The sequence below is a fragment of the Pogonomyrmex barbatus genome, unplaced genomic scaffold, assembly GCF_055798465.1.
Source record: "Pogonomyrmex barbatus isolate J1 unplaced genomic scaffold, ASM5579846v1 scaffold9, whole genome shotgun sequence".
Taxonomy (NCBI): Eukaryota; Metazoa; Arthropoda; class Insecta; order Hymenoptera; family Formicidae; genus Pogonomyrmex; species Pogonomyrmex barbatus.
Genome location: NW_028297193.1, coordinates 3,318,095 through 3,344,076, shown reverse-complemented (window position 1 = coordinate 3,344,076; position 25,982 = coordinate 3,318,095). Strand labels below are relative to the sequence as shown.

The following is a 25,982-nucleotide window of genomic DNA, read 5'->3' as shown; positions in this document are numbered from 1 at the left end:
GAATAATACACATTTTCTGCCATCGGTCTTTAATATTTGCGACAATGACAAATCACATTTGCATTTGTATATATGTGCATATGCATGTGCACTAAACAAAATAGATCACTGCGCTCTCCTTGTTTATTTTAATTTTAACGATGAAATTATCGAAGCTTTGTTTTCTCACAAGGCAGCAGGCAAGGGAGAAGAGGGGAGTCGAGTTGTTAGTTTGATGTCAACGCATCGGAATGGAAACGGTAGATTGTAACCCCCTCTAATTAACGAGGACATATCGCAGCGAGCGAGCAAAAGCTGATAGTCTACGTGGAAAACTTTGCACTTCATTAGCTTTCCACCGAGATACGCCTCAGGTGCGGCAGTCTCATGCTCGCGGAGCTTCAACAATGTGATATCCGTGTAGCAGGATAGTGCGGGCGTGTGTATGTATGTGTGTACAGTGGATGCTTTCTCGAATCTCGATATATGAAGACAGCCACGATGATATATAAGGGGCGAGTTCTGGGAAAGCCAAAGAGAAGGACTCCCTGGAGTGCATGGAAAAGCTCGTTATAAGCTCTTCGGTCTTAGTTGCCGCTACGAAATTAATTAAAGCAAGTGCTCGCTCAGGCGGGCGCGAGATATCAAGAAATGTCCTTTTGTTGGTTGCATAGTGAATTCGCGTGCGGCATCATTCGCGAGAGATAATGAGCGGCGGGCGGATGTATTCTTACGAGTGTCGAAGTGCACTTAAGACTGGCAGAAAGATTATTAAGATAAAGATTAAGTTTCCTCCCCGCATAACTTGACTAAGACATTGTTCGGTGTTCGCTTATATCTTGTTTGTCGCCATTGTGCCGTCGCGTATATACTACAACGAAAATACATGCAACTTACATGTTTCTCGAGAAATGTATTATATCAAACCGTTACATAGAACTGTCGTTTAGATTTTATTAATTTATATACTCCGTGTTACATTCACTCGTAATAATTATTATTGCATGTTTGATGAAATAGTTCAATCCAGCCGTCGCTTTTTATGTGCAAAGGGAAATTCTTTGAATATGAATTCGAAGTAAAACTCAGATAATTTTCATCGATTTATAGACGAGCTGTTCAGCAAATTACGGGCCATTCGTTCTCAGGGAGTTGAGAAAAAAGCTGGATTTGTCGGCAGGTTCGTGTTGGCGCTTTTTTTTTTTCAGAACGATTCCCAATAATTATACCTTCTGTCACTTGACGTCATTTGACATGGGTGGTTACTCTTGTTATTACGGCCGCACCCGAGGTCATAGGTTTACGACAGGTGCAATAGAATAACTCCCTGTACTTTGGTTGGACTTTATGAGAAAAAGAGAAGGCGTGGCGCTTTTAAAACTAGCTTTATATTTTTCGCATTACTTAATCATATGCTTTTAGCGCTGATTTGCGCAAACAAAAATATCACAGAGTTGATTCATATATGATTCATATATTACAGTTGATACATTTATTAACTTTTCCAGCTTTTTCTTAGAGATTAAAATTTTAAAGACCGACATTTATTGATCACACATCTTCGTTTTATACAACTCGAAAGAGATTTAATAACATAAGAAAAAAAAAAGCTTATGGTATGGAGATCAATCATGGAGAGATCAATCATTGAGAGATATCGACTAAAAACACAATAAATACAGATAGATATCCAGTGAAAATTCTGAGTGAAACAGTGAGAACATCAATTTCAGTAGACAATTTTTCTGAAACTTAGACTCGAGGGATTACTAAATCCAGTTTCGTTCTCAATGCGAAACTTCTCGTAATTTTTTTAGTTAGGAGAAGGTATGCCATATCGCGGAATGAGCTTAAAAGCTTCAGCGAATCAGTCTCGTTTACTGATCTTTTCAGTCGCTCCACCGGCAATTTAGGTATCGTGTGTAATTTAGCGTGTTATTGCTACAAGCCGTTCGTTCACGCGGCCAGCAGCGGATGCCAGAATTCATTACGCTGGAAAATGATTCGCGATGCGGCCGCGAAAAAGAATGGCATAGAGTTATCGATACGAAAGTATCGATAGATATATTGTAACGGCTGCAGCAACCGCAGCCGTATCATAAAACGCCGATGATGGAGGAGGAATAACGATACCTCCAGCGGGCACATATTTCTCGCGTTACTAACGTATCGATCGTCACAAAATAATCTTCGCGGCCGCGCCTTTTTCCAGAAAATCCGGAGTCGGACAGAAAAATCACTTTTCACGCCGACTCGGCGTAGCTGTACGTGACCCCGAAGGATTTGCACGCGACTCGCATCGGTGCTTCTGGATTAAGGTATTTAAACGAGCGAGGATCGCTGCTGTCTTTTCGCCCGCATTTCGTTGTAATTTCCCGACACGGTGAAGGAGAGAAAGAGCGAAAGAGAGAGAAAAGGGGCAGAGAGGATTTCAGACCGCTGGTACGCCATCGTAACCCAGCGATCTGAATATTTAGATCTCTGGGGCACCGGGCGAATGACCTTCGCAATAGCGAGGGAGGATCGTTTTCCGCCTCCGTGGAAGTGGACGGTAAAAGTTACGATCTTATTTCGAGCTCATCGCAATTTGTGCTCGACGCCTTCGTTTCGACAATTCGGCTCTGTAGCTCTGTAGACTCGACGAACCGAACGAAAAAATCGGAAATTTTTTTATGAGTGTGAAAATAGAATATTCAGGTCTCATCGTCAGGTATCTTTTTTTGTGCGCTAACATTCCGCCTACATTGAAAGTAGACCAGGTTCATTTTTAATATCTTTACAAGGTTGTATCGGCACAGGCCTATTTAAAAATTAACAAGTTATATACAAATTTAAAAGGAGTTGAGAAATAAACAATGAATAAAATTCTGAAATGTATGTACATCTTTATTTTTTTATAATAAATGTTATTTATTTTGTACATATAAAATATGTTTCATATATTCATTGTATATTTATGTATTTTTTTAGGTTCTTTAATAATTCAAAATCAATTTTTTTCTTCAACGAAAATATCAAAGATAATTGGCTTTCAAGAGATTTATAATTAAAAATAAGGGATGTTTGGCGAACAAAGTTTTAGGAGGAAAAATGAATAATAATGAAAAATCAAATTTTTTCATAAATTTTAGATAGACTTTATTTTAAAAGAATTTTAATATTAATTTTAGTTATAAAAATGTATACTTTAAAAATTAAAAAATCTAGTAAATAATAAATTTCCCTAAGGAAAATCAAGCAATTTGAAACTCTTGTAATAAATAAATTTATATCTACCAAATTATATTATTCAAAAATAAATATATATTAAATTAATAAAGAATTCTATGAATGTAAACATATTGAAACGTTTAAAATTGGTTCAATGAAATTAGAAAATTGGAGAATATATGGCGCAGATACATTTATTCATTAATCCAATTAAAACTCTTTTATTAGTATAATACATATTTAAAGGCGTGGTGATTATATTTGTAACGATTTTAATTTCCGATACATATTTCAAAGAGATACGTACATTCTCGTTCCAATTTATTTTCCCCATTTATATTTGTATTTCGTAGAGTTTCAAGCAAAATGAGGTCGCGCAAACCTAATTACTTCACTTCACATAGCTGTACTTTTTTCCACGTCTTTTATTGAGTAATTATTCGTTATGAGTTATAAAACACACAGCTTTATCTTAAACCCTGCCGTTATTTGATATATTTTCGGTTCATCTGGGTCATGGCTCAATCAGAAGCCGATTCTTGAAAGTATCGCTTTATTCATCTAACTCGTAAAATTATCCTAGTCGGATAGGCACAGTTGTGCAGTAAGCGAGATTGAAATATTTTTTTTTGACGAATTAGTGATGCGCGAGAAACTCGCGTGTCGCACGAGCACTTTGTATTTGTAAGCACTCAGTTCACAATTATCACATATTTTTGTGCGAAGTTAACATTTCCATTAAATTGATTTTAAAATACGCGAAATACGACAATTATCGCAAAAAAATTCCGCTAGGAAGACGCAATAGCTCGTGACGTTTCGTGTATTGTTTTGTCACGATCTGCAATATTCTTTCTGGCGAAATCTTGCTCGGGAAGAGAGGTATCGGAATTGTTTTTGCAGAATTTAATAAAATCCCCGCAAAAGCTCGATACGCTCGGCGAGATTTACGATCAGCGGAACGCGTGCTGTTTCAGGCAATAACGGAAACGCCGAAACGTAATTCCGCCCCAGTGGGGCCTGCGTGCCATTATTTCCTAAATTATGCATCTATGCGAGGCGCAGGAACGCGTGGGTATGTAAATCTAGAATAAATCGAGGAACCACGAGGCTCCCGCCGAGCTCGGGGCGGCTCAAAGCTCGAAGCTCGGTCGCTCTTTAACGGTCGCTCGAACGGCTCGTACCTTCGATAAGTAAGTTAGATAAGGTCCTGTAGGGCCCTTATCTTTTAAACAGGCAATGTAATTTAATCACACCGGCGGCGGCATAGTCGCGTGACTCTGCATCGCGGATTTGTCTTCCCGGTGCCGCTGCGTCGGTACCGATGTTATACGCCGGCGTTATATGCGAGACGCGTTATTTTTTCTCGTTGCCCGAGATTGCGCGAAATAAATCGCGCCCGTTCGTACGCGCGCCGCGAGCATAACTTTTGCGCGTGGTAACGAGCGACATAAATGATTTGTAGGTGAGCACGAAAGCGGAATAAAACGGGCTGATAGTACGGCGTGCGAAACGCGCTGATATTTTTTTTAATAATGGAATTAGATGAGTATTTTTCTGGATTCGAAAAGCCGGGATTTGTACCACCCGTTAGGTAGCGTATGAGAATTTATCTAATAATAAAACGAGGTACTATTTTTGCCTATAAATAAATATATATATATATATATATATATATATATATATATTTTCATATGTTCTGTACAAAAAGTTGTATTTAGTCAAATAAAAATTTGAATTCGGATTTAAAGCGATATTAACGTAACATAACATATAAAAATTTAACAAAGCATTTTTTATTTATTAATAAATATTTTTTATATTTTATTTAAAAAATTATCTTAGATAATTATAACATAATCATCATTATTTCTGGAATCGATCAGTTTTATCGACCAGTTTTTAAATATTAAGTTTTTTATGTAATACAAAAATGTAAGACAAAAAAGAAATTAATCCTTAATAGAAATCAATTGTTTAAAATAATTAAATTAATTTAAGATTTAATGTGATATTTTTTTGTATGTTGGTGATGTAATTTTCGATTTTAGCATGCCATATTGCATACAATGCATTTATGCCTTATATTAAATTTGCCAGTTTTGTCCTCGGCACTATTTCGGCAGTGAACACAACTGCCGTATCTCCCAGTTACCCCGTAACATGTAAATGTAATGTATTTAATTTAAAGTTGCGTCACCGGTCGCTGTCCAGCGGCCAGTAAGAGGAAGAGCGCGTTTAGCATTCTCTAATCGAATAATATTACGAAAGTTGCAGCAGCCGAATGGAGATCGCGTCGAAAATACAAAATGTAACTGTTATTACGCTTATTATTATTATTACATTATTATCATGTTCCTATTCATGTTCTGACAGCCCTTCGCTGATATCACTGCATACAACCATCGTTTTCCTCGAATATCCGCAGCCGCAACATCGAGAGCTGCATTTTACGTCTGCCAAACTTGAAGTATGCGTCAGTTTTACGTTGTTATGTGTATGTGTGTGTATTTTTTTTTTTTAAAGATTACTCGCCTTCGTTGCTCGCATCGTTTTCTCGCGTACGGTGTACCGTCACATGGAATTTTCCTCGTTAATAACTGCATGGATTTACGAGGCATTGCGATATTTAAATGCAAGCTCTAGCGCCATTATATTTTGAACCACGCGGAGTTTCATCGTGATATTTTCGCGTAAATTCCGCTCGTAAATTTAAGCGATTATGATTTTTATTACAGAAACCTGAATAAAAGAGAGTGATATCCCGTGAATATCGGGAGATTGTATGAATTTATTCGATAATAGAGCATGTACGAATGTGTTATATATACACAATGTACTAATCTGGGTGAATTGCAATAAATCCATTTTGAAATAAATTATACAGCTCTGCGTTTGTCACTTAAATTTCCGTTTATCACATAAAATAATCCATATATTACATAAATTAAAAGTATGTTTCGTGTATATAGTATCCTATTCGTTTCGCTGTTTAGAGTTTAAAATTTTGTATCGTTAAAATTCAAAGATAAATATCAAAATATCATAATTATCCATCCCATTATATGCAACGTCAATCAATAAAAGAAGTATTTCGATATTATATTTATACATTCATATTTATACTTAACGACACTGATAACAAGCTAGTCTATATTCCCGTTATTTAATTTCCTGCTTCTATGTTATCACAAAACTTTAAAAGATTTCGCTCGCAAGATGAGCATCAATTTATTGACATACGAACCTCGTAATAACGTCTCTCGTTACAGCCCCTAATCTCAACGTTTCAACATTTCGCCTTTTTCTTTACCTTCTGGAAATCTTCTTTTCTAACTTTCTTATTACGCACGACAGAAAGAAAGAGCGACGCGGCCTCGTGGGACGACGGGGCAGTAAAATCAGTTAATTAGAAGCGTTTTACCCATATAAATACAACGAGTTCGTATCTTCTGAACGAAATGGCATATCAAATATAGGACGAGCGAGCCGTGTCGCGAAATAATAACGGGATGGCCGACGATCTCGTGGGTTTATCGCTCGCCGTCGCGTGACACGGAAATGCAGCGAAACCGCAGGAACTGCGTCCAAAGCGGACGGGGGTGCTCGCACTTTGGTCTCGCAATTAAAACACGAAGGGACGGGAGGAAGGAAAGGTAGGGGAGGAAAGGAAACTTAATGTTTCCTTCCTTTCGTGGGTTCGCGAACAACAACGACCCTCCGGATCGCCGTACAGTCTAGTTTAAATCGTATTGTATCGTGCGCGCGACGTCATTTGCGAATCGCACGCGAGAGGTGGGCGAACTCTCGTAGGGGAGAGATTGGAATAGCAATGAAATATAGCTTTATTTGCATAACACAACAATATAATAACGAATCTCGTTACAACAATTTCTGAGCCTGAATTCAAGTTGATTGTACTGATATTCGGATAGTATTGAATTTTCCCCGCACTCGTGTAGATATTATTCGAAGCGCTCGCATAGTCTCACTTAAACGAATACCACCGAAGGAATATTTCCAACGAGATTATCCTCGAAAATAAAATAATAGGTGATTTGCGTTTTATATATATATATATATATATATATATATATATATCTCAACGACCCCACTTAGCCACGCATGTATTGTCTTTGTAAAAATATTTACTCTGTAACTTTGTAATATGGCGTGTTATACGGACACGCTTATTACAAATGTCACAAAATATTCTTTTATCTTTCCCATTTACGCCCCAAATGAAAATGTAATTACTCGCAATGTATAATGAACTCTGCTTCTTAATAGAACCTCCTGCGCTCTATAACCGGATTCTCCCGGCGAAAAATTGCGAAGCACGCAAGTAGCGCGCGGCCTTAATAAGAAAACAATTCCTAATGGCGTCCCTGGGGATACGCCGGTCAGTCTTTCAAGATTTAAGAGGATTAAAAGTCAATCCTAGATGGTTCTGTCTCACGCGAGAGCTTATTTCGTAATCGTCGTCTCCGTTTATTTTCTCGTAGCGTAACGTTGCGCCGGCCGTAATCTTTTCGCTGTGATATCGAGTCAATTGAGCGCAACTCGAACCCGCTCGGGCAACTAACGGTGTTACTTTCGAAGCGAACTTCATACTAGCTGGCAGGTGCGCCGTCAATCTCGAGAATTCACCTGCCAGACTCCATCTCGAAATCATTTTATCTCGCCTCCGCGCCGTCCGCGCGCGTATGGGAAGGAAAGTATGACGAACCTTGAAATAACTTTTCGCAATAATAAAACGAGCTTGGCTAAGTTCGCGGGAACTGAGCTCCTCGCCTCAGTGGAATACCCCCGCGGGCGCAGCGCCTTCGTTATTACGGTCGGATCTCTTTTTAGAGGGTATCCCCACGTACAGATCGGCAGAGTACAGCTCGAATAAGAATAAAGTGCCCGGTAATTATTTTCACGCTGTGCGAAACTCCCGAGTTTCCATTAAGAGCCGACTGTGCCGCGCCCGCGCTCAAAAAAAAAAAGGACGATTCTTCCAGAGATTACGCCGGATTCACGTCGGCATTCCACGTCGCGAAATGATTTCCGCTCCACTTAATCCAAACTCATCGCGCATCGAGATTTATATCTCGTTGCAGTAGTAACGTTACGAAATTTAAATTTATCGAATAAGTCAGTTGAGAACATTTTGCATCTTCGCCGGAAACAGCTGCGAAAGTTAATAGATCGCGCTCTATGAATACGAGAAACTGTTGTAAAACTGCAAAAGATCTTTTGTTATTATATTCATAACTAGAAATAAAATGAAATTCCGTATAATAAGAAATTTCTTATTCAACATTTAAATATTGAAATTTAATATTATAAGTTAAATTAAATTTTTTAATAAACACGATAAACATATAGAAATAAAATAGAAAGTATGAATGAAATGAATAATAAAAGTTTAAATTTTCATATTTTCATTTTAATTCATTCATTCATTCATTTTCATATTTTCATTGTAAAGATCTGATAATGATAAAACGTTATAATAATAATTTTTATTATATCTTTGAAATATTTTATGTTAAAATTAAAATCTCTTCATTTATATGTTATAATAATTGTAATTGGAACAAAAATAGCAGAAAATATATTTGAAATATTATTTTTTTAATAATGTCAAGGATATGACTTTGGGTGAACGAACTGTTATCTTTCGTCCATGTCCACGATCTGCTGCTATGAATTTGTATAAATGAATGCCACTTTAAACTTCAGAAATAACCTCTTCGACAGCTTTACTAGTAGTACTTAATTAATAAAGTTTCGCCTCGATCGCGCGAGGAATAACCTTTCTCGTTTGCACAAACTTCTAGGAACAGAATAGCAGACTTCTTCAAAGAACCCGGCATCGTTTCATCGAGGTGAAGTGATAGAAACGTCTTTATCTAAACTGGAGCTGCTTAATTATACTCATTATATCTATTCTCGTGACTAAACTTATACCATTCGTTTAATTGAATCCGACACACTTGCAATAATGATCCATACTTCTACTTTTAAATGATAGATTTCTATTTTTAAATGATAGATTTTATCCATTCAATGTTTGCTGGACAAACATAAATAAGTGCATTAAGTAACATTAATTTCGAAATAATATTTTATCGAAGTAAACGGAAATGTCGATTGACGTAAATACTTGTGCGATAGGTATTATTGAAATTGTAATCAAATTAATTTTTGTATCGATGTTGCCTCAAATAAATTTCCGTTTGTTTGCACAATGTACGTTGCCTTGAATGAAATTAACGATACTAATTAACTGTACGCGATCTATTTTAGATTTTCGATGCTTTTTCGACGATATAAACAGGTTATTTTTATTACAGTTACCACAATACTGATTGATATTTTTCATAATTGTGCTAAAATTTTCTCACAAAGAATTTAATTGTAGAAAAAAAATTATTTATTTTTATTATATATATAAAATTCAATGTCTAAATTTTTATATAAAATTTTTATATAAAATTCAATTTCTAAATTTTTATAATTATTAGCGATATGAAAATTAGACATAATTGTAGATTATATAATATGTAACAATATATTTAGAAAAAGTTCTTTCATCGTAATAGCAGATTTTGCAAAACAAAATTAAATTAATAACAATACAATATAATATGTCAAGTTAAATACCAAATAATTAGAGAATAGAGAGGGCAACTCTCGGTGAACTCGATCTTAGGAATCTGATAATTTTTCTTTTATCGAGTTTATATATATATATATATATATATATATATATATATATATACAAATATATATATATATATATATATATATATATATATATACAAATTCAAAATTAATTTTGCTTATATATAAATATTAAATTAATATCTATCTTGTATGCATTATATAAAGTTTAAATGAGTGATTTAATCCTCGTTTCTTTCAACGACTTTATTTCGGAAAGCATTATTTATATTTTCGGAAAAGTGTCACGGAGGGATTAGACTTCTAAAAGTCATGCTTCAAAGTGATTATCCGTCGCCGCAGGCGCGACGTGTCGCGACCTAGATATTATCGTGGGATGGATCGCGGACACTGAAACACCGCAGAAAATTACGTGAAATATCCTGTGGGCAGGCCAGTCTTCCTCGGCGAACCTACGACTCCCCATCAGCGCCGTCACATTATATGATGTTTCTCTGTCCCAGCGGAAAATGACTATTATGGGGGTCTCTTGGTGATGCGCTTTTGCAGGCATGATACGTTTCGGACTGTTTCGCAAAAGTGCGAAACTTTCGAGCTACGTATCTCACCTTATTATACCGGCTTGTCGCTCGGCAGAATTCGCGCCGCGGACGTTTCGAAAAATATGATCCGACATCGTTCAAAGGGGAGATCACCCCCGCGTCTTCTATCTTGATGGTAAATCGAAAATTCCTGCTCCCCTGCTGTCCAGAGTATCGGATCTCACTACAGTTTTCTTGCTATAGTGACGCGCGATACTTGTCACATATCTTCGCGATATTAAATTTTAACATAAAAAAGATAAAAAAATATCATTAATCTTAATTCTTTTTTTTGAAAATATAACGCTAATTTATTATTCTCTATATTCAAAACGTTAATAAATTAAATCCTCTAATAAAATTAATGTTAAAATAAGAGTTAATTAACCGAGTTAATTAACTAAAAACGAGATTTTGTGATCAGTTTGCATCTTTGTAACTTAATTTGCGAAATGTTTGCAATTCGCGCAATTTTGAATGTGCGAGAGTTATAAATGTTACATACTTTATCATAATGAATAATTTCTTCCCTACAGTCAAATTCTCTCTATAAGGAATTTTCAGCATAATGGAAAAATACTCCTCGTTATAGTCTGTTAAACGAATTGTGGCTAGATACTTCTATTTACAATTGTATTGATCCAGAGGGCTATATGTCAAAGCACGCTCATCGATAACTAACGTCAGTTGCAGCTTTGATTACTGTCACGTTGACGAGATCAGATATCTAGAATTTAGAAAGTGTCAAGGAATAATTCATAAGATTTTTTTTCAACGATTCACGTGAAAAATCTTATATATTCATGTATGCTTCTCTAAAATTAATTTCCATAAATATACTAGGGTATCCCACTTATATAGGCGAATTTATTTTAATAACGGATTCTTCATACATTTTAATTGATTTTTCTTTTTAATATAGCACTATTATTTGCTGCGAATTTAAAATTTTTTGATATCATGTATTTTTATATCTTCTATTTTATTCTTATAATAAATTCATTTCGCAAAAAATTTTTTTTGATTATTGGTATTTTATAATTTTTAATTACTAAAATTCACATATTTAAAAAAAATGTGTAATCAAATTTTTGAAGAAACCTTAAAAGTTTGTTATTAAGACATTTATACATCTTGTACAAAAATATTTAAAAACAAATTTAAGTTAATTACATATGTATATTTATTATAAGTAAATAAGCCAGTTGAAGTTCATTTAATTAAAACAATTCATCTATACGATTTACTAAATAATCAAAAGCGATATAATAGTATTACATTTTTTAAATCTTTAGAAACAACTCTTGAGGTTTCCGGAGAAGATAGACTTTTCAATTTTATGTGTACTCAACTTAAAATATCACCGTGCATATTACGAAAAACGAATTGTGACGCCCATTTTTTCGCTGGCACTAATATACCTAGGTGTCTCGACTCGTCGCAGGCCGACGTACTCTCCACCCATTTCACGGTGAAAAAGAACCTTTTTTCCCTTTGCCCACATATTCACCGATAAGCCGCACGCACGCTGCTTCTATTGCAGGTTCAAGTACTGCGGGTCAACGACTCGCGTTCGCGACTGATGGCATACACGGTCGAGCTATTATCGTTGAACGCGATCGGTCTGTAGCTCGCCGTCTATATCACCCCCGTCATTGTATCCGTTATTGTATTGAGATACCGATTAGGTAAAGTCGTTTTTGTTTGTAGAATACTCTATACGCTAATTAACGCACTTATATTGCGGCGCTATGCGACGCTATGTGCGTTCCGCGATCGTTCTATCGCGGAACACGTCACGATACATCACGCATGCAAAAGGAAAATAAATATCGCTACATTATTATACCGCGCATGATTAATCGCGTATTATTAATACCACTGCGGTTTGTATTAATTCTGCAAATTTGTTCTGTAAATTTTATCTAAATATTGAGGCTTCAGGTGTGTCTGTAATTTTTCGAATAGGAGATTTACAGATTTATTTTATATCCTGGACGTTATTCAATCGATTAATGTAATTCTTAATGTAATTCTTACTCCAAATTAAATATCAGAATGTAACATAGAGGATGACTTAATCTAAGATTGAAATGTTTAAATTTTTTAATATTTTTAATATTTTTCTATATTTATGATAAATATTGTTTAGCGTTTAGATTCTGAGTTAGCTTTCTGCTTCTTGTTCTGATTTGTTTTGAAACTTTCAAATTTATCGGATTTTTGTTTTTTAACATTTTATATTACGATTTATCTCTAGAGAGATAACCTTATTGCACTAACAGTTGATTTGCTAATTTTTATAAGTTATCAGGTTACTGATAAGTTCGTTCATTTATCATAATCTAACGTCGAAATGTTATTCTTGATATTTCTGTTTTTATAATTATAAAAACAGAATATTGTTCAATGCTCAAATCCTGGATTAGTTTTTCTGCTTCTTATTCTAAACATTTATTTTAATATTCTAAACATTTATTTTAATATGTTAAATGTCAATTGTATAATACACTGCTAATATTTTTATTATATTTGCGCACTGGACGAAATATATCCTATTTTTGTGAAAACATGTGTCCCGATTTGTTTTTAACTTACATGAGATATACATAAATCGTAAGAATGGATAAGCAAATATTCCAAGAATGCGTATAATAAAGCGCATTCCACTTTGGAATAGCAGCATATTGAAATAGGAAAAAAGAGAGAAAGAGAAAGAAATGGCAAGAAAACTGCAAGAAATTCAAAAGTTTATCTAAGCTATCTGCTGACTCTAAAAATGTCGGAAAGTTTTTGTAAGCTTCGTAAAGCTCTGTGAAAATGATAATGCAAACATTTTTGCGGAGAGCAATCTTGCATTTAGCTAACAATGACGAAAGTTCAGAAGATCTGTTCAAGACTTTCGTAAGAAATGAAGTAGGAAAATGATATTATTTTGAATATCCAAATATAAAAAACTATAAACTTGATTTCTATTATTATTCTTTTAAAATTGAATGTAAATTCCTCTCAAGAAGTACGTAGAAAAATGTGCAAAACTTTCTAAAAATAAAATTATAAACAAAATTAGTATTAAATATTTACATATACATGTGTTATATAAAAGACAGCTTTTGATATACTTCTCGGAAAATCAGTTCTAAATTTTTGCAAGTTTTTATCATCTCCCTTTTTAATATGTTTTTGTCTAGAAGGTTAGTTCTAAATTGAAGATAAGAAAAAATAAAGTTTTTGAAAAAGCTCGACAAAATCGTTTTTTCCTTTTAGCAATCCTTTTACAGGAATTTGAAAATCTCCTGAAATGTTTGCTGGGTGTAAATCTGTTAAACCATGGATGCGTTTCCAGAAGATTAACTTGCCTTGATCCTATAATAACGTGAGATCCGATGCAAAGCACCTTCGCTCACGATGACTATCTCGCTACATCTTACTCAATTAGCATGTTTTAACTCGTTTAAAATCGTAAAGAGAAAGTTCCAAGATTGTAATAAAATTGTAGACATAACGCTTAAAAAAGGAAAGTTAGGATATTTATATTGTTGTTAGAATATACAAAACTTCTGCAGTATTAACCGTTTTAAAATACTTTCATATAATTATTGTATAATTGAACAAAATTATTTTTAAAAGCTGGCCAAATTTCTGAATACTTTAGCAAAATTATTTTTTCATGAAACATTTATATATCAAATTTCTATATTTTTACGAATTTTGTGCTTATCATATTTCTGATTCAATTTTTTTGTGATGATTGATAATTTATGTGTTTTTTTTAATATTTTACTTCAGATATTTTTGTGATTTTAAATTAAAATTTTATTATAAAATTTCTTAAATATATATTTTAAAATACACATTTTATGAAAATAAAAATTTATAACAATTATTGAATAATAATACAATGTAATTTGTGTAACAATGTAATGACTGTTTGTAATTTTATTTATAAAAATCAGTGAAAACTTGTTAAAAACATTTAAAACTTTTCATTGCTTATAACTCGTGAATTATTAGCAGTTGTACATATTTTTGTAAAAAAAAGGACGAATCGAATAAATTTGAAGCTATTTGGAGGATATGAAATACGATGCGCCTCTAGTTGTTATTTTTGCCATGGCTGAAGTTAATATTTGCGAATGTGCGACAAATGAATATTTGAAAAGCAGAAGTAAAAATACGTTACGCAGGCACATATAGTTTACGAACTATTGTCCCAAACCGATTCCAACCAGGTATTATATTGTAAAATCGATATTGTCTATTGTCGGATTTTAAATTTACAATCTATCGATTACATATAACACATGAAAATGGTTTCTATATTTATTTACGACAATGGAAACATCCATCTGTGGCGTCTATCAGTGAAATTATATCTCTTTTAATCTCTACCGCGCTGAATCTTCAACATTTCACTCTTCCCTTCCGCCACACAGTCTATTTCTCTCCTAGCAACTAGCGTTTTTTTTTTTCTCATCATCTCATACCCGGAGCGATGGTAATTGCTTGAATTTCCGAGGCCCTCGGGCAGTTGAAGATCGCCGAGTTAGGCATCGCGTGAGCGGAGACAAGCGTTTAATTTACCTGGACCAAGTTCGCGCGCAAAGTCCTTGTCGCAGTCCGTAGCGCCGAATGAAATTGCGAAAGTTGTTCGTCTAGAACGACAATGGCGCAAACGAGGTGTGAAGCGAGGCTATGAAATATAACCGTACGACGACGACAACGACGATGGCGACGACGACGATGACAACGACGAGGACAACGACGACGACAACGACGACGACGACGAGTCAGCTCTCCCAGAGGCTTCTCCGGCTTCTGACTTTTTACCACGCACTCATATAATGATCGATACCGCACGTCATTTCTCACCTGTCAAATCGACACACACGCACGTGCATTCGGAAGGAGAAACATTTTACTCGCGCGCAAGCATCGGCACGGCACTGGCCGACTTGGGCCGAGTTATGAATAATGCATGCGATAAATTTGCGTCGCACGCATGCAAGCGCGCCGGTAATTCCATTAGCTGTACCATTTTATCGCCCGATACCGTGGATTCAATTGAGTAACTCCTTTCACGCCGCCAAGTACCATTCCGTTATTCCCTACGACCACCCAGTGCCACGACAAGTCGGCGGGCACGGGATATAGTACGTGATCCTGATATTTCTCGCGCGCGATAAACGTCGCGCGGCATGTTAATTAATTTATTAACATCTACAGTGAATTCCTGCACAGCAATCATTTGACTCTCTTGTTAGTAATGAAAAAACGGAAAGTTAACAAAATTAATAAAAATCAGAAATAAACATAGATTATAGGAAATTGAAATTTTAACCATACATTTTATTAAAATTCTTTCTTTTTATTTTTGCTTATAAATAGAATTACTTTATTAATTTACTTATAACTTTTTGTCTCTTTTCCAAAATTCGTAATATGTTCAAAGAAATTCTGACATTTGACTGCGATTATTAAGAAGATGAAATTAAAAATAAATAATACAGATGATTTTTTTATCTTCAAATGAAATTTATCTTTTAAATGAAAATTTTCAATTTTCATAGATTTAAAGTTTTCTTTAAATCTAGAATTTTTATGCAAGGAAAATTTTATCTTTGTATTTTTAGAATTTTAATTAGAGTTTAGAATTTAGTTGAGATAATAATTCACGTCTTGCATAATATAACAGTCTACAGCTATCTTATATTAGTTTGCGTCGCAAATCAACCAAGAATCTTATTATCTCTGCGAAACGATTCATTAATCATTCTAATTAATCGGCGAAATGACAAGAATTATGTGTTTCATTATTTCGCTTATTTTATATAGCAAGTTCTAATTAAGTATCTTCTCTGTATTAAATGATATATCTAATCGATTACTAAATCATATTAAAAACTTAAAATAATTGTGTAAATGTCTATTATGTATTTTATATATAAAAGTTACTATTTGAAAATATGTCATTTGTTTTATATGTTTATTCATTTATGTATTTTCATCGATTTTCTGCAATAATATATATCTGTGTCACGCATGTCGAATCGTATTATAACCGTAATATACATACACACAATATGAAATGTTTGAATTAGTTTTACTTTTTTATATAAATGTTTATATTTGTGTAACAAAATCAGATTACTTCGGTTTTTATTCGTGAATATTTAGTTAGTTACTAACAATGTGAAACATTTTGTTTTTACATAGAATAAATCGCAAATTAAAAATTTTGTTCTTGCGCCTAGAAAATTTTTCACACACTCATTTAAATATATACAGATAATTGATTTTCAAAAGAATTTTGTTATAATTTTGTTATTTTAGGAATAATTAATTAACGCAAAACAAAAATTTGTTTGCATGTTGTAATATTTCCTATTCACATTTAAATATACGAACAGACAGTTTTTTCACAAGATAAATCTATAATTTTAAGCAAAAGTTGCGTAATACGTTTCTCTCACGTCACGATTTCTTCCAATTCTACGTGCCCATCTGCAATCGAAAGCTCAAATTATAAATCATCTTCCATTTTCAGTTTACGTCGACCATACGTGGTGAAGGAATTGTATGAATATCGCAGGCAAACAGCAAACAATCGACTTCCTCTGCGTTTACGAAGCGCAAACATGAGTCATAAATCTCTACGTTTCTTTCCCCTACCTCTCGCTTACTCTTTGACTAGAACAGTAGTCGTAAATCTCTCTTTCTCTTCGAGTAGGGAATGTCGTGTTGCAATTAACGTAATTAAACTGAATCTTAATTATCATGGATGATAGTGGATGAGATTTTATCTGTGTTGCGGAGTATCATTTTGTTAATTTGTATACATATATGCCTCTTATATTAAAAGCCTATTTATCTTCCTTATTATCATGTCTTCTATATTATGTCTCTTATATAACAATACTGATAGTGTAATTGTAGAGTGATATTATAAATGACTATAATTAATATTAATTATCCATAAATATTTTGAGATAACCATTTGTAAAGTAAAATAATAAATTTTACGGTCCAATTTTGTTTTTTTTTTTATAAAAAGATCAATGGTAAGGAGTAACATATCTGAATAACAATACTTTGAAATATTTAACTGTAAAATGCAAATTTATCACATTTTCACTGTTTTTAGAGAATTATTCCAAAAAAAATTTTTATAAATTATATGATTGCGTTTGTTATTAAAGTAACGTTTATGATCTGAGATTTTTCATGTTGGAAGTTGCGAGAAAGCAGTTGAAAAAATTCGATATATAAGAGCACATTAATAACAATTTCATGATGTTTGTCTCATTTCTTCTTCACGATTCAAAATATTTTTTTACGATTTTACCCCACGGTCAACCTAACGCCGCGAACGCACGCCATCCTGTTCATGCAAGATGATTAGAGAGCGGCAAAGTAATTACCTTCCGTGCACATGAAGAGTATGGCAGCAATTGAGAGCCTCGCTTGCCATCTCAGAGCCATTTCCGCGACTGTTTCGGGAGACGTTTACACTTCGATACTGAAACGATTCACATCCTTCTTAGCAAGATCGCTAATCATCACCATCCACTCACTGACATACCCCACCAGGCGACACCAGGCTTTATCACGTTGTTTTGTTCCGGTTTTTACGCCGATTATTTAACACACGACCCACACAGCCGTTCTATCCGCGATAGAACGAAACAAACAACGATTTAATTTGCGATTAGTCTGAGACTTTTAATTCGTTCGTCATGAGGTTCGAAGTTCACGGGATTATATTAAATGGCTTATCTTAACTACTGACGGCGTTAGATTTCCCTCGTAAGAAATAACGTGTGTGCACCGCACAATTTTCCGCACTTTGTGTTCGCCTATCTCTTTGTAGCCGCCACGTATACGATAACGTGCACGGAAATGATTATGGCGAAACTTTCGACGGGCGACGTGCCGCGTACTACGAAACTTTTCACCTATACTCTCGTCCAGCTCCAGAGAGTCTTCGCTAAAGTCTTCGCACTTGACGAGTTAAATCTTCCGGTTGTTGGAACGGTAAGTCCTGTAGTAAATACCGAAATCGTTTCGAGGAGGACTTGACGATTCACACCTCGCGCGACGATTTCGAGATGATTTTTCCGGCTGTGAATCGGGGAATCCCCTCACAGGGCGGTCCCAGCTTCCGTCGCGCGAACGTGCGCCTTCCGCATCGTCGGCAACGTTCGGAGAATCAAAGATCGCCGTGGTATCGCGAGACATATAGCGAGACACGAATGTCTCGAGACAACACTTCTCTCTTTCTTTCACTCTCTTTTTACAAGTCTTTTAGACTGCAGCGATAAAGCGCCGGCGATCGACACTGCGTGCCGCCGGATCGTTCGGAGCGACCGATCGATCGCGCGCGATTCACCAGTAAACTCGGAAGAAACCCGGACACACTGCTCGTCTTCGTTCCGTCGCTCTACACGAGATCGCTCTAGATCGCGCAGCGGCCCGGTCGCAGAAATGTTCTCCGTTTACCGCATAACTGCATTCGTCACCAATCCGCATCCGTCGCCACCCCCCCTTTTTACGATTACGGTTAATAATTCATCGCCCGAAGTTTCATTCCTCCTTTTATTTCTTTTCCCGTCGTTCTCTCTCTCTCTCTCTCTCTCTCTCTCTCTCTCTCTCTCTCTCTCTCTCTCTGTTTTTCTCTCCTCTCGTCTTCTGCCTCCGCGCTCCGGCTACGTTTCGACGATCGACGCGAAACTCCACCCGCCGCGAATCTCCATGATCTTCCGGCCCCGCGAGCTGTTACGCCGCGTTATTTTAAGAAATTGTCACGACTACCGTTCGCGTACGCGACATTGTATATAGCATGACGGCACGCACTACGTCTTGTTTCGGTGGCAGATTTACCCTGACTGGGGAGATTCTCGGCCGTAGGAGCATGCGCGCTTCCGATCCACCCCCTGTGACGATGGAAGCGCGCAGAGGGTCCACAGATACACGCACACCAAGACGCACACCGATGAACACACATTCACCCCATAGGGGAGGACGTCGACACACGTCCAAGAGCGCGTACGCACGCACATACACGACATACTGTGTATGTGTGATAAGAGAAACCTCTCCCTCTCTTCCCATCTTCCTCCCTCTCTCCTCCTACTCCACTCTTCCTCTTTCTCTCATACCCCTCTTCTCTCTCTCTCTCTCTCTCTCTCTCTCTCTCTCTCTCTCTTCCCTCTGTCTCCTTATCCTCCAGGACGTACGGCACTGTGTGTCACGGACAGAAACTGTGGCAGGGCGTGCAAGGAGTGCAGAATCAAGGCACGAAATCTACGGTGCTCTTAGAGATGTTGCGATGGGCTTAAAGATTTACTCGCGTCTCCACGTACTTGTCAATCCAATCACGAATATGGCGAACCCCTGACTGCCGATCTCCTAGAGATTTATTCTCGGCAACGTGCAGAAAGTTCCAGCAAACGAATGAAATCTTAGAAGAAAAGAATCTTCCATTGATATCTCAAAATCTGAATTCCTGAACTAAGATTTGCCGTTAATTAATAAATAAAAATGTTGGTATATCTGTGTATCAATTTTAATAAAACTTGTACGCAGAACAAATAAAAACAATTTTGTCTCTAGATGTTTAAGATTTCAATTTGATGTCACCAAATCGATTCGAAAAGTACATCAAACAATGTCACCGAGTGAATTTAATAAATTACAAACTATCCTTTTACGCGTTTAATATTATTTATTTTTTATAGGAAAATTATTATTTTTTTTTTTATAATTTTTGATGTTTAGCGGATAAAATTTTGGAGGATCGTTGAAATGTAAATTTAAATATAAAACAAAAAGCTAGCTTAAAATTGTGAAATAACAATAACATAACAATAACATAAATAGCATCAACCGTTTTGATATCGATGAATATTTATCTCAGGTACTCAAGAATATTATTTTTATATTTATTATCTGATCCACGCAAATGCCTATTTTGCGCGTTGCGTGAATATATTCTTCAATATCTTTTCCCATTTATTTATATATATATATATACTCATCTAAACCGATACTATCGCGAACTATTTCTACTTGAAAATCGAAACTATTTCTACTTGAACACAATGCTTCGAGAATGCAAGTAACTCCAGAGCTCGAGCGACGTGGTTACTTCGACTAAAGGCAACGGGAATACGAATTATAAGAAAACAAGTAATGCGAAGGGAATCGTTCGAAGAATACGAAGAATACGCATAAAACTTTCGAGAGATATACTTAAAAAGGCTTGCGCGATACGTGCGGTTTCTAGCTCGAAGCGCGGATCAGCTCGAAGACACAAATACTCATCGACATCTAAGAAAAGCATTTATTTTTACGTTCATCTTTCGCTGCAATATATATTATAGATTGCAACACACATATTTAATATCGTTATATATTAATTTCGTTATTTTTATTTAAGCATACATAATAAAATTAACATAATGACAAAAGAAAAAGAATTTTTTGTTGTATCACAATTATAATAATAATGCATAGAAAATTATATGCTAGTGTACAAGGTGTTAAATAATTAGCTTAAAAGACGTATACCTTTTAAATTATGAAATAACAATGTTTAAATCAACAATAGTTGAAGGAATTATTTTAAAAATTAAGAATGATTTTTATGTATGTTTGATAATTAATTTAAATTTCGATAATACAATTTGTTGGCTTTTATGCAATATATGCCGTGTACGAAACTACATATAAAATATATAGTGAAATATCACGGTGGAATTTCTGTTCCACGAAAAGTGTAATAGCTACATATATTGATGGAACTAATCATACTATCAGCGATCCTATTGATACAAGCGGATACGTCAGTCGCGTTTTCAAAGTATGTCAACGGCGCATGAACTTTTTGCACGAAAGTGTTATTGGTAATTTTGAAAATTGCTCGTATTTTTATTTCGCTGGCTATATCGATCCGCGGTCGTGACGGGCGTTATTTTTACGCGATAAAGCAATGGAAAATACAGGCATGAATTCTTATCGTACGATAAGCGTAATAGTACGAATATATTAAATTAGAGGGAAAGATATTCTCAGAAATATTCCAATATTTGTACATTTACTCTAGAATAAATTAATAGATTCTATTAATAAAGTACGTTAATTTATCTTCTAATTTATATAAATTCTATTCCAATTAAAACATTTCTGCTTGAAATTTAAAAAAACGTATATTTAAAAAATTAACTATATTTCATAATAATTTCAACAATCTTTTTTTATCTTGATATAAAATATTTATATGTCTGCTACACGAATATAAGTTGAATTAACAAGTTTCGTTATTTTAATATTAAATTTTCTGAAAACATAAATGTCAACAATAATGTTAAAAACTTGAATTCTCGTAATACTTAAAAAAATTTTTAATGCAATTTAAAAAAGGTATAATTTAAATATGCACACTGAGAGAAAGTAATTTTATCATATTTTTTACTTCCGTTCGAGTGAAAGCACAATAAAAGGGAAATCTCTGTAACAATTGGGAAAACAACATATTAGCGGATAAATTTCACGTTTCATCCTATCCATTGAATAAAAATACAGATTTACTTTCTAAACGCTAAAGTGCAAATCCAACGTTTGTTTGTATGGAACGTGCCTCCAATTTACGCGTAAATTTGCCGCGATTCAAAATTTTTAACTGGTTTATTGCGTCACGACAAAATGGAAGTAAATATCGTGGGAGATTTTCCCACCGTTATTCGACACGACTTAACACGACCGAATTGAGGACTGTGCATTGAAAATACTTTACCGTTTGATTTACGTTTGCATGTATCATCGCTTTTAAGCTGCCAGTAGTAATCAGCCGAACGCGGCCGGCCACCATTTCCCTCGATAGCGCTTTTTCACAGTGGAAACGCGGTGAAACTTTTACTTCCGTTTCGGCGCGGATGGAAATTCTGTCATCCCAAATCCCGTGTGTAACAACCATTAACGTTCCCAATCGCGGACATATTTTTGCGTCGCACGTTTTTAAGATACAAACATGTAACTTTAATGTCACTCAATGCTATTATTCCGATTTGTGCACATGTTTTCAGCTATAATTTCAGATATCATATAATTTCAGATTATCATTTAGCATCGTTTCAGATTTTTTTACTAAAATAATAAATGATTTGTAAAATAATTACGAGAATTTGTAAAATAAAGCATTTACTAATAAAGTTCTTTTTTTCTCGTTTCTCTCTCTCTCTCTCTCTCTCTCTCTGTCTATCTTACGTTTCTATATATTTATATTATAACAATACATTACATTTTATTATAATATTATAACATATTTATGTTAGTGCAATACATGAGTTGGATTGTTTTATATATTCTATTCAATTTTTGCGTTTATGAAAATTTATCCCGAAACGTTTAATAAATTATGCTCTCTCTTTGTATCTATTTTCGCATTGTTCGCATTGTTCTCTATTTACAATTTAACGTAAAAGTTAAAGTATATTTTGGTGATTATAATTTAAACAGTTTGATTCTATAATTGCTTCTCTTAGAAATTCTTAAAAATATCTATAGAAAAGTGTAAAATCATAAGTTACTTTTTATTGATAATAAATGCATAATTATTTTTTATTATTTTATTGATAATAAATTATAATTAATTTACATATTAACTGCCTTCTTTCTTCAATTAACAAATAAAAGCTTAAAACGAAAAGCTTACTACTTCCGCATTCTGAATCGCTTGTCCTTTCGTTGTATCGTTTACGATTCGGTTTATTGTCGGTTCTCTGTGTTACGATAAGTCGTTTTCGGAATGGTACACAATGCATAATAAATGCGTATAGATCGACAGCATTTCTAGAGCCTCAATAAGTATTCGGACGGCCGTGATAAGGTCAGCAGAGGCTTTGAATATTAACTCATGTCTCCATTTTGCATGTCGACACGATCATGGATACCGGGCAAAGCCTAAACGATCATGCGATATTGCAGTACGTCAGTGGTTGGAGCACTGATGTGTAGCCGCACGAAAGTACGCCATGTGTTCACGTGAAATACATACCATTACCTGGCTGGATAAAGCACAAGTGACTCTATCGCGTTGGAGACGATATGTTATGTTAATTTTGTGAGACAAATGTACCAAGATAAATACGCAATAGATTGATGAAACAATCGTCGATTTAATATTACGTAATTGACAATAAGACAGGGTCTTGTAAATGTAAAAATATTTTTCAAACATCTATATCGTTTATAACGCGAACGGAAATTTTCTTTTATTAAATTACGCTGATAAATTAGATTCTGAAGAAAGCTTATTCTAATGGAAATAGCATGTATGTACATATAATAGACAGAAATTGCATGAAGGAATATAGAATGAATATAGAATAATATTTTTAGCTTGAATAGTGAAAAAAAAAATGATAATGTTTAATTTTTCACATACTGCTAAATGTCAGATAGAAAATGTTTCTTTTTCCTGACCTGTCGCGGAATTGTGTTTATATCAAATATTTTAATTCAATTCAGTCTCATTACTCTCCTTACCGCACTACATAAATATTTTTCTTAATCCACACGGAACACGCACGCCTTAACAAGCGCGATTTATCTTCCGTCACCTCAAAAATCTATTACAGGCACAAACTAATGCCTTAATACAAAAACGTCAAATATGACGTTAACAATTATTTCCTAAATTTCCTCCCTAAAAGTCAATTACAGAGGGGCGCACATATAGCTACATATATATTGATCATTTAGCGAACAAATCAATGCCCTCCCGATTCGCCGTCATTATCGATAAATAATTAAACGTTTGGCACGTAGAGCGTCATCCGCAAAGCGTGCGGGCGTACTTTCATTTCGCTGGAGCTCGTTTGCATCGGTCATCGAAAAAGGGCGGCGCCCGCATTAATCTTTTTCTATCGTCCGTTCGCGAATTCAATCTCTGCTCTGTCGCGAAGACGATTGCGATGCGATACGCGTCGCGACGCTATCGTACGTCGGGCTCGTTTCGGACGTTGATCGCGCGAGGGTGCAACCGCGGGGGGGCGGACGTTCGCTCTGAACGAAATGAATGAAAAAGAACAAGAAGAGGGAGGGGGTGGAAAAAAAGGAAAAAAACAAGGAATGTCCCGCTTGATGACGTACAGGTCTTCCGCCCCACCTCGGCGGGTTATAAATAACGTCTCGCGTGACGGGCCCGTACCTTGGCGAGCGGGACCATTCATCAGCTGCGCCTCGCACGTGAACGCTCTGATAACGACTCGGCGTGGCGCGGCGCAGCGCGGCGCGGCGCGAGAGTCGATCGTTTACCCGAAAGACACGCCGATCGACGAATCCGTCCGTCTGCCGTCGCGCGATCTTTCAGTGCCAGGTCATTTGGCGCGGCCCCGTCGATAGCGGGACGCAAACTAGGTTGGCCGCCGCCGTTAAGATAGCGCCGCCGCGCCGCGCCGCGCCGCGCCGCACCGCGCCGATGTAGATGCGTTCCCGTTGCATGCCCAGGATGAATGATGTCGATTGCTCGCGAAAGATTTTGCTCTCGACTGCATTTCTCCGTCGCTACGTCGTCATGATCCTTCTCTTCGATCACGAACGACTTTGAATGCCGACGAACGAGTCGCGTTCCCCCCCTGGGAACTTTGGTTGTTCAATCTTTCCTGCCTCTCCGTAGGTCCGTGAGATCTCGATCTCGCGTGCTGCTATTAATTAGAAACGGTGAAATAGTTTCAGTCTTTTAATCGGAAATCGTTTGACACAGCGATTAAAATATACGATGTAGCGAATTCAAAAAATTTTAATATTTCTCAAATATCTATCTTCCATTTCACATTATTTACTTAAGTGATACATCATTCGATCTATATATATATATTCTCCAAAATTTTTTGAGATATTTCCGTTTTTTTTCATTGAATTTAATTTTTTAAATTCGTACTGCATGTACAAAATTCCGAGAAGCGATAGATTATATCAAATTGATGTGTGCTACGTAAGGAAAAAGATGCGCGATATTTTAGGCACACAAACAACTAAGAAAACTCGCTGAGAGAAATTGGAACCAATCTTGTCGTCGATAGACACAGACAGTCGCAAGGGAACTTTCTCCGTAGTTTCCTTAAAGGAGTTAGGTCTCGGTGAAGTGTTAGATGTTCTAAACCACTATAGAAGACACCACTGCTCCTGATAGCATTACCGTCGCAATGTAGTGACGTAACTCGATTTCGCGTTTGAAGATAATCAGGGCTCTTAGGCTGCATACGCTATGACTCCGATCAGTTCCATCGGATCGTATACAATACATGATATACGATACACAGAAACGTAGTACTCAACTTACTGAGCTAATCTTAGGTAATTAAGTACTTAGCTAATCTTACATCTTCTCTCAGTCACAGATCTGATTGCATCTGTTGAATCATATTATACAAAAGATAATTTAATATTTTTTTGAAAATTAAATTTTAAAAGTATGAGTAGATAATAAAATTATTTTTTACAATAAATACTAATTTTCAAGCTTTACTTAATATT

At 35.4% G+C, this 25,982-nt stretch overlaps 1 protein-coding gene across 1 annotated transcript in view; it reads right to left on the bottom strand.

The window, feature by feature from the left end:
• LOC112552727 (zwei Ig domain protein zig-8) overlaps positions 1-19,346 on the bottom strand; it is a 33,991-nt gene extending 14,645 nt beyond the window's left edge. Inside the window, exon 1 of the mRNA XM_025218602.2 lies at positions 17,867-19,346. Within this exon, the coding sequence (XP_025074387.1) occupies positions 17,867-17,927 (61 nt within the window). The 5' untranslated portion in view covers positions 17,928-19,346. The remainder of the gene's footprint in view (positions 1-17,866) is intronic.
• Positions 19,347-25,982: the final 6,636 nt, after the last annotated feature.